Below are 10,418 nucleotides of genomic sequence, written 5' to 3'. Positions count from 1 at the left end.
GCGCGCCGGGCGGCGCGAGCATGTGCAGAGGCGGCGGCGCGGCGGGGGGGGCCGGGGCCGGGCAGGTTGCGCCCGCCCCTCCCGCCGCGGGGCGGCCCTGGCCCTGGCCCTGGCTCCGGCGCTGACGCTGCCCGGGCGGCGCCCACCGCCTCCCGCTCCTGCTGCCGGTCCGGGCGGGCGACGCTACGCGGCCTCCGGGCGTGCGGGCACGGTAAGGGCGCGGCGCCGGCTCCGGCTCCTGCCGCCGCGGCGGGCGGGACGGGCGCTGACAGGCGGCCCGGGGAGGGGGCGAGCGGGCGGCCGGCCCGCGAGGGGGCGGCGGGGCACGGGGCCGGCCCGTCCCGGGGGCGGCCGCCGGGGTGCACCGGGCGGCCCGGGGGTGGCGGGGCCGGGGGCTGCTCCGCCGCCCCCCTCCCACCCCACCCCCGGCCGCACTTTCGGTTTCGCGCGGGGCCGGGTGCGGCGAAGCGGCCGTGGGGCCGGGGCCGCCCCGCTGCACCCCCCCCACCCCCCCGCCGTGCTCCCCGCCCGGGCTGCCGCCCCGCCGGCGTCGGGGGCGTCGGGGGGCGCTGGGCGGCTCCCGGCGGCTGTCAGTGTAAACACAGCCCCGAGGCGGCCGCGGCCTGGCGGGCCGGGCCCCGCAGCCCCTCCCGGGCGGCGGCGGGAGCGGGGAGGCGGCCGGGGCAGCGCCGCGGGGGCAGCGCCTTGTTTACACAGGGCGGCGGGAGAACATGGCAGCCCGGCGCGCTGGCCACTCGCTGTCATGCGTGCTCGCCCCCCCGTGCGGGCGGGGGGATCGCCCCGCCGGGCCTGCCCAGCCCCCTGCGCTGCGCTCGGGCGTATTTTTAATTGCCCCTTACCCTGCCCGTAAAATACCGTACTGGGCCAGCTCGGTGTGCTGTGCATCTGTCAGCTTTTTGGATGGGTTCCCCCCCCCCCCCCCCCCCCCAATTCAGTTTCTCATTCTGCATGCCCCTTCCCCGATGGCTAGTCTCTGTCGTGCTCCTAGTGACTTTTTTTTAATTATTAACCATTTAACTTCTTCAGCAAAGGTGGTCAAACCTTACTGACTGTCAGCATAAAAGCAATCGGTTTGTGAGGCAGGTTCTCCGTCCGCTGAGCTCATCTCCTGTTGTGCTTTGAAGTTGTCCGTCTGCTGAGCGCTGATAATTATTCACCTGTGCTACAGTTTAATCATAAAGCTTTTCAGCGCTCATTAGTGTATATATATGCATCAGACTTCGAGGGCTTCCTAGTTAGTCAAGACAAATAGGGTGAAACGAAGCTGAGCCAGGGATGGGGATACGAATGTTGGAGAATTCTTGAGATTCGTAAGACCAGTGCTCTAACAGTAAAATTTCAGAGCAGTTCAGGTATTTCTGTGGCCTCAAAAATGTAGAAATAGCACGTTGGCATGTTTTGTGCTGTAACTGTGAAGTGAGGGAGAAGCGTGGGCACCGCTGATTTGGGGAAAGCTCGGAGAATATCAGAGTTTTGGTTCGCTTTACAGAAATGTCTGTTATCCGGGTATGTTGAAAACCCCGTATTGTTGAATGAGAAGGGGTGTCGTGGAGCCAGCTGTGATATTGAGTACTGCAGGGGAGATCTGAGTCAGTGCCTGTTAGCACAAAACTTTATTTCAAGGATCTGAAAGAAATTAAATGTAAGTGTACAAAACTGTGTGTAATGGGTCTGACCCGAGATCCTCTTCCCTTTCCCTTCACTCCATCTCTGACAGTGGGAAAGGATCAGTTGCTTTAGGAAAAGTTCTGGGAACTGGATGGTTATGCTGTATGGTCCCTTCAGTGACATTACTCTTTCCATCTCTCAGGTTTCAGTAATACCTGGTTCGGAAGGTCCCTAAGCTTCAGGCTCTCTGTGCATCCTTGTGTTTAATAGTTGTATAAGCCATTCAGGGACTTTACCTCTATAAATTGTATAAGCTGTCTTAAATTGTATAACTTACTCTTTTGACCTTTAGAATATCCTGTGAAAATGAATTGCATATTTTGTGTTGCACTACTTCCTTTTGTGTGTTGTGTTGTTTTTGTTTTGTTTTGTTTTTTTTTTTTTAAATCTTCATCCTCACCATTTAATTTCATGTGTCTGCTCTTTTATTATGTAAAATGATGAATAATTGCTTCCTACTCTGGCTTGTGGGGGTGTGGAAATGGATGTTAAGGACAAACAATTGACACACTGGAAAGAGAAGTACTGGTACAAAGTCAGGGTATGTGTATGAGGATTCGGTCAGAGGGAAGAGAAGGTTTCAGGAGATCTTTAAATAGAGAGCAGTGGGAAGAGAGCCTGCTAATAGGATGAAATACGGGAAGGTCCAGAAGAAGCCTGCTGAAGCCACACAGCTTTTTGCAGAACGTTAATAGTCTTTAAGTTATTATAAGCTTATATGTTTTGGGGCTCATCAGCTTTAGATATTGAGGTTTCAGAGCAAACTTTAGATGGTCAGATTATCAAATTTAACACGTATGGAAGGAATTCCTCTAGATTCTTTACGAATTTGGCGCATCATTAATTTGATCCAAGGTAATAATTTCTGTGTGTTCAACAATAAAATTATTACCTTGTTGTATGGAACCTTCTGAAATATGATGATGGCCTGGACTACTTGCTTTGAGGATTCTTCATTTTGATTTCCTTTTCTATAACTTTTAGTGATAGCTATAATATATAAGGTATTGTAAATTGCAGGGACTGTGTGTTTTGTTCCCTCAACCTTGTGGATGTAAAGATTTACCATCTTTTTGAGTATACCCCACCCTCTTCAGCTGTTCACAAGTTTACTTTTTTTCATTCAGTCAGCTTTTTCAGTAACTTAATTTTTCAGTTTTTAGATTTGTTCTGAGGTCTTTTTAAAGAAACCAAAACCACGACCAGAGTTTGCAGTTTCTTCTGCACATGCCAGTGTGAATCAGTTAGGCAGAGCTGTTAAAATTATCTGGGAAAATATCTTTAAAAAGGCCTTTCAGTTGACATAAAATTGGTGTCCGGAGTGTGCTATGGTTTGTATGTATCAGAATGATGGTGACATTTACTGGTATGTTTGAGGTGCTGCCTATGAAAGACCACCTTTGTACCCTTAGGGAGCCTTGTTACAGTTAATGGGATCCTGCAGTGATCTTGGCTGGTGTAATTCTGCACGTACAACTAATTTCATTTTCAAGCAGACTTCCTTAACTTTTTTTTTTTTTTTTGATTAAACCAAAGGAGGGCCTTTTTGAAAAAAAAAGTTGTGTGTGATGCTACTGCTGGCTGCAAGTCCTGCTCTTGTGGTTGCATCTGTGTAGGTATCTGCATAAATCTCTCCTCAGGATTTGGGATGCCAGCTGAATAAAAGGGGGACATTATTCCAAGTACTCTTACGTTTCTTCTGAATGCTGCCGGAGCAGCTGCCTCTGGTTGCTGCTGCCCAGTCTCCTGCATGTTTGTCTTGTTTTCATGTGTGGGTACCAGTGTGTGCATCTTTTTTTTTTTTTTTTTTTTTTTTTTTTCCCAAGCATTGATTTTTTTCATTTCTTTGTTTTATAATTTAAATAAAAGGGTACTAAAACTATTTGCAGATTTATATTTAGAGTTTTGGTTTGAAGCCAGTCCTAAATAAATTCACTTTGGGTCTGGCCTAGTAGAGGTGACAGTGCCATCCTTTCCATGCTGTTTTTTCCATTGTTTTTTTTTAATTCTGTTGAGCTGCATGTTTGCTTCTCTATTAACTTGATAGGTGATTATGCACAGGGGGATTGATTTAAGATTTGTTTTTTGTGGGATGACTGCATGTTCATCACAGTTGTGATTTGCAGTGTTTTTAAGCTTCTCTGGTAGCTGCTGAAAACACAAGAGGACTGTTTGGATTTCATGTAGGCAGGCACTTGGATACATAGTGTAGGCTGTATAAATGTACTGTTAAATATGTGAATAAATTTTGCAGCCTTTGTGACAAGTGCCCTGTAGCCTCTGCAGATGCACGTGCTGTAACCGGTCTTCCTGACCAGTGAAAACTACCAAAAACTTGAGTCTTTGTTGTGTGTGTGGTGGGGTTTTTTTTTTGGTTTTTTTTTTTTAGTGGTAAACGGTTAGAAACTTCTTGCTGTTGAGGAAAAGAATATGGCTTAAAGATTCGGATTTTATTTTTTTTTTTGTAGGATGAGAGCACTTAAACTTATTTTTGTTTTCCCATGAGATTTGTATAAAAATAACAGGTGATGCAGCAAAGTTGTTTTCCTTGTCATAAGGGATATTCCAAATGTTTCAGAACTAGTTTCTCTTGCATTTTCCACAACCAGGAAGAACAGGAGTGGATGTCAGATCTGTAACAAAATTATTTGATCATCTCTTTTGGAAATGTTTGTTACATTATTTGCCTCCCCTCCCCTGATGTCATTCCATATTTTTCTTTGTTGTAAGCACTTGTCCAGAGAGGAATTAAATTTGTAGAGTGTGTGTGTGTGTTTTTTAAAATTCACTTTTTTAAAAAAAAAATAATAATCTTTCTGTAATTCGAAAATAGTCATACTTTGAACCAGCTGTTATGCTGGTTAATTGTATCACTGGCGGTAACCTGGTCTTTTACAAATCTTGAGTCATATCTTTCTTAAGAATGTGAGGCTAATTGTCTTTTGGCCTTTTTCTCTCAGACTTGGGAAATGTGAGTTTTGGAACGAATTTCTGAAAGTGGCTAGGCAATCTTTTACAGAAGTCAGATTAGTTGTGACTTGCTAGGGAGAGGATGTGGAATAGATTCAATATTCTGCCGAAGTTCAAGGGAGATACGAAAAGGCTTCCACAAGGGCATACTACGTAGGGAGAGGGAAGAGGGCAGATGCTTAGCTGGTTCACTCAAAAAGGGGCGCGTCTGCAGGCTTCTAACATACACTTAGATGTGTGGGGGGTGTTTGTGCGTTTAACTTTGAACATCTAAAGCAGACTGAACTGAAACTCTTTAACCTCCCACTTGCTGGCCGGTGGGCTTGCTATTTCCCCTACCCTGTCAGGTTTTGCAAAAGGTTGTTGGATAGCAAGTCTCATAGTATGAAGTTCAAATTCTATAATAGAAAGACTCCGTGGGTCTTTCAGTTATTCCTTGTCTGAACTGTGCTGTGCATTCAGTCTAGATAGCGTCCTTTTAGTGAATGCTAAAATTTAGCATCTCGCTCATTTTTCTGTATATTTTCCCCAGCAAGGTTCTTACTCGCTATGAATTTCTGCTGGAACTGGAAAATAAAGATTATAATTTATGTTCCTGCATTGCCCTATCGTCAGTTCTATAGGTAATTGGTAATTCATGTAGAGAGAAATCAGCGCAAAAGTAATCTAAACTTCTTGTAACCTAAAAGACAGAAATAGCAGGGTTTTGACATAACCTGATCTAGCACACAGTATTAAGTGTTTTCAGTTGCTGCAGTTTGGCAGCTGTTTGGCCACCTGTGTGGGATTATAGTACATAAAATATGAATATACACTACACGTCCAGTATATGATTGCTTATTTGCATTATACACTGCATGAGAACCAAACTAGCTTTGTGACATGCTTAAGCTTTGCAGAGGTACTACATGAAGTGCTGTATGTTCTTACATAAATACAAGTCTGAGTTGCAGGAATAATGCTGATGTTTGAAACTGGTTGGAGGCTGCACTTCCAAATTAAAATATAATTTCCATTCTTTGGACTTCTCTTTTGGGTTATGCTTGCTTGGCAGTATTTCTAGTGTGGATGTAGATGGAAAATGGTAGAGGAGGAAAAAGTTTTTTGGAGTAAAAGTGATTTATATTTTTTATTTTTCCTCCTGATTGAGGAGGAATGCTATTTTAGTGTATTCATAAACAGCTGTTTTTCTACTTCACAAATTTCTGTATTTAAAGACTTTTGAAGTAATGTGGTAATTAATAGGCAGGTAGGGAGTGGGCTTTTTGTGCTAAAAACCTGGAAGGTGACCGGTGTATATGGCTGCAAGGGTGCTTGGCCAAGACTTTCCAGCTTGAATCTTGTCTGAGGAGCAGAGGAGGTTTTGCTTTCTTTTTCATCAAGGAAAATATTGATAATCAAAAGGTGACGCTAGGTTTATAAATGAAGCAATGGAAAATAAAGTATTACTCTGTTGGGGTTTTTTTTGTGCTATTACAAATAAAATATTTTTAGTTATGAATCATGCTTTCTCATGTCAAGTTGACTGCCTATGTAAGCAAAAAATGCCTTAGTTTTTCTTCTAAATTACATATATTTTTCCCTTTCTTTTGGAATATATCTTGTGCCTGTTCTGCTGCTGCTGTGGCAGTGATTTAAGATGATCTCCTGTTCTTCAGTTTTATTTCATGAGGCTTAATTGCTGAGAAAGCTGTGATCAGAGCTTGTTCTCCTTTTTGTATGTAAGGGTGAAAACTCTGAATATGTTATTCTGTTGTGTCTGCATTTTTTTGTTTGGTGTGATGTCTTTCTTGAGGTTTTCTTTGTTCAATTGGTGTGGCTGTTTGTTTTTTTTTGTGATAGGTTAGTATGGCAACGTAAAGGATGTCTTTCTGAGCACATTTTTCTGGCATGCTGGAGGATCCTTAATACCTTGATAAATGGAAGTTTTTAAACAGCTTTTGCATAAGATTTTTTTTGTTGACTTTCTTAGTTGGTTAACATACAGTTGGGGAGATCAGTAATTGTAGTTTTTAATAGTATATCTGAGATACTGTACCTGTAAAAGTTTCCACGCCCATAGGAAGCCCGGTTACTCGGCATGAATCTGAGAGAGCTTTTCCTGATACCTGTGCAAAATTAATTTAATTTAAACTGGTGGCCTGCTATTGAAAAGCAACCTTATTGAGTTTATCCATTGGAGCATTAATTATAATTTTCTTCAGTATATGTTGGGAGATCCTGTTTTCTTGCAGACCTTGGTGATTGTGCTAGCTTTCTAAATGGATGGAGTTTATTAAAAATGTTGGGCTAAATTCTGGCTTCTGTTATAAAGCATTGATCTCAGTGGAGTTACTCGCAAGGGTAATTGATAACAGATTTGGTTCTTACGTCTCACGTGGAATATGTGCTTTCTGTTGTACGAGAAGCCAAACTTCTTAGTTTGCATCTTGAAGTAGTAAACTGCTCCTCACGGCCAAAGGTTTATGAAGACAGATCATTTGTCTCTTCCAAAGACAGGATATGAGTAATAATATTTATTCAGAATAAATAAATAGCAGTTGTTTAGAAATGAAGCACTGCTGTTAATCTAGTTTTAAAGAAATTCAGAAAGATGGAGGTTATATATCTTTGTAAGTTCAAGGAGTCCATCGTATACCCAAATTGAAGCATTATGATGTGGAATTACTTTTTTTGGACTCCTAAGCATTTCTTCTATAGGAAACTGCTACAATCCTTTTTATTTCAAATAAAACTGTACATTAGAAAGTAGGTATGTATTTGTGAGATCTGTATTACATATGCATTGCTTTAGAAAAGCAGTATGTTTGAAAGTTTTATGAAAATACAGCTTTATGAAATGACTGAAACTAGCAGGACAAAGAAGAAAATGTAATTTTAATAGGAAAACAGTAACTTTAGTGAAGCCGCAGTAACTCAAATGTATATATGTCTCAAAAACTTAGTTGGTATTTGACCTCAGTGAGAAAGTAATGGTTTGGGCCGATGGAAAACATGTAAGGATATTATTTATTTGTAAAGTTGTATGAAATTGAACAAATTGCAAAGAACCAAACTGAAATTGTTTTATCTTAGTATTAAAAGTTAGCGTAAAACCTGTGTTGTATGGCAGTTTTCGGTGTCAATTTTACCAAGATCAGTACATTCTGTCGCATCTGTTGTGTTCACCAATGCCCTCTTTTAATGCAGAGATGTAGCATGCAATAGCTTTCATAAATGTTGGAAGACTTTTGAATATAAACTATGCAAATAACTTAAAATTATTTTGTGTTTCAGCCACCTCTGCCTAGCTGTTTAACAGAAGTGGATTGTGAATTTAAGCCTTTGATAACCTCAGGCTGTCAGCATTACTGTCTTCGAGATAGACAACAACTCTCAAAGCATCTTCTGGGGATGCACCATGACATCAGCAGTGATTGACACTGGAGGCCCTGGCCTGGAGTTTGACAGCAATGGAATAAAAAATCAAGAGGTTAGAAAAATAAATAGCATTTATTTACTAACAAACCTGACATCTTTTATCTTAATTTGAAAGAAGAATTCACTGTAAACCTGCTGTGAAAGCAAGTGGAATGGATTGGAGACTGTTGTGTGGGGAGGAGGGAGTCAGCCTGTTTTTCAAATGTTTTTTTATTAGAAGATTTTTTTATCACAGAGAAATGGAAGCAGTAAGTTTTAAAGTCTGCAGTACAACTGTAGACTGGGTTTACAAAATTATATTTTATACTAAGCATCTCTTTCAAGTAAAGATCTCAGATGTGTCTTGAGGTGTAGAACAAGACAAGAACAGTACAAGGACCTTTTTCAGAATTAGCCCATGTGATGTATTTGCTGGTATTTTGCATTCTTCTCAACAAATAATAGGTATACTCTACTATCCTGTAGCTTGTAGTAAATTGAATCTGGCAGACTTCCACTTCTGCAACACTTTAACAGATTAAATATGCTGTTACAGACATTTTGATCCTTAAATAAGTTGGGATAGGCATATGGGCTTTGAAGTAGCCACTTCTTTTGTGATAGCTTATGTACTTAATCCAAAACATGAGTGTTCATAAGATACAGGTCAGATGTAGGTATGTCGCAGTACACATGCAAAGCCTTGATTACATTTTTGAGAGCAGAGGGAGAAGAAACACTTCCCACAGCTGAATGTCTTAATTAGAAAGCTTTCTCTTTTCCATTATGTTAAAGCTGACTGATGCTTTAAATTTTCAGCGCTTAAAGCCAGGAAGATATCTTTGAGATTCAGGAAGGTCCCTTTGGTGGATGATAAGCTATTTTTAATTTTTTTAAAATCTCTTTTGCTTTAGAGGAAAATTTCCTTTAATAATCTTTAAAATTGTTATCATTATTTCTTGAAATATTTAAGAACATAAGAGGAAAATATTGATGTAGAGTTCAACAGTGCAGTATTTAGAGCGTGTTTTTTTGGTTTTTTTTTTTTGTTTTGTTTATTTTTTTTTTCTTTTCTGTAGGAAAATGAGCCAGTCTCTGAATTCCCAGCAGTGATTGTGGAGCCAGTTCCTAGTGCCAGACTAGAACAGGGTTACGCTGCTCAGGTCCTGGTTTATGATGACGAGACTTACCTGATGCAAGATGTAGCAGAGGAACAAGAAATTGAGACTGAAACTGTGGAAACAGGTAGACTGACTTTAATGTTGTTGTGTTGGGTTTTTTTTTCATGAGATTTTTGTACTTTTAGAAGTCTCTGAGGAATGTGACTCTGTGTTTACCCACAGGGTGGAGATCCTGACTTGGGTTCATCTCTCTTCCCTCTAAACTTAGTTTTACTTGGCTTCAGTGGTGACGGGATTGGGGCTTGACAGGTAAAAATGTCACCTTAGGTTCAGGACTCTGCATTGTAACACTATGTACCCTCGTGAGCGGGTGGATCTTCGTTTATATATTTGTTACCTATTTATGCAGGGAGTTAACTGGATAACTAAACTTTTTTTTAAAAATCAGCTGAGCCACGAAGCTGGTTAGAATTTAGATTTACAATGTGTCTGAGCCATATAACTGCAGAGTAGCTGGCAATATGTGCTGTGCAGCTCTGTTTACCTCATCTTGCAACACCTTCCCCCTTCCCATAAGCTCTATCCTTTGTCCCTTGCTATCCTGCCTTTTTGGTCCAAAAGCAGTTTTACTACTGCCTTAGTGGCAGGAGTGCGTGGCTGGGGGGGGGGGGGGGGGGCGGGGATGGAGTTGGACTGTCTTTTTTATGGGCAAAAAGCCTAATAGATTGAAATTAACTCTATATGGTAAAATAACAAGTTACGAATGAAGAAAGGAGTTAGAACTTTGGTGTTAAGGCAGCTGACCTGTTTAGTGACAAGCTTGTATCTTTCCATACACCTCTCTCCGAAGAACGTGATCAGGAGCTTTGAACTTTCTGAGAGGGACCAAAGTTTAAGCTGTCTGAAGAGATGAAAGTTGTGCTCCTATGGGAGCCTAATTACATCTGACTGCCAGGCTGCTGCGGGGCTGCAATTCCAGTTGTCCCTCCTGCTTGCTTATTTGTGCTACTTCTCGTCCTCGTTAAACCTTTTTTAGCCATTTCAGTAAGCCAATTTTGCAAGAAAAAATAGCCAGGAAACACTCAACTCTTCTGTATTTTTGTTTAGCTAACTTTCTGCTGGATTAGCATGTTGACATAGCACGTAGGGACATGGTTTAGTGGTGGACTTGGCAGTGCTAGGTTAACGACTGGACTTGATCTTAAAGGTGTTTTCCAACCTAAACGATTCTGTGACATG

General features: G+C 41.8%; 1 protein-coding gene across 4 annotated transcripts in view; it reads left to right on the top strand.

Annotated features, from left to right (window-relative positions):
- Window positions 1-25: 25 nt before the first annotated feature.
- The window catches only part of ELF2 (E74 like ETS transcription factor 2), a 39,429-nt gene continuing 29,036 nt past the window's right edge, over window positions 26-10,418 (top strand). For 2 of the 4 annotated variants that reach the window (XM_080402843.1, XM_080402842.1), the window contains exons 1-3: window positions 72-211; window positions 7,936-8,131; window positions 9,138-9,303. In XM_080402843.1, the coding sequence (XP_080258969.1) occupies window positions 8,060-8,131; window positions 9,138-9,303 (238 nt within the window). In that variant the 5' untranslated portion in view covers window positions 72-211; window positions 7,936-8,059. Of the gene's footprint in view, window positions 212-7,935; window positions 8,132-9,137; window positions 9,304-10,418 lie in introns of all 4 variants that reach the window. The other 2 variants (XM_080402841.1, XM_080402840.1) reach the window with 1 other exon arrangement.

Source organism: Falco punctatus (assembly GCF_963210335.1).
Source record: "Falco punctatus genome assembly, chromosome: 1".
Lineage (NCBI taxonomy): Eukaryota > Metazoa > Chordata > Aves > Falconiformes > Falconidae > Falco > Falco punctatus.
Note: the sequence above shows the minus strand (reverse complement) of the source record. Positions and strands in the feature narration are given on the sequence as shown.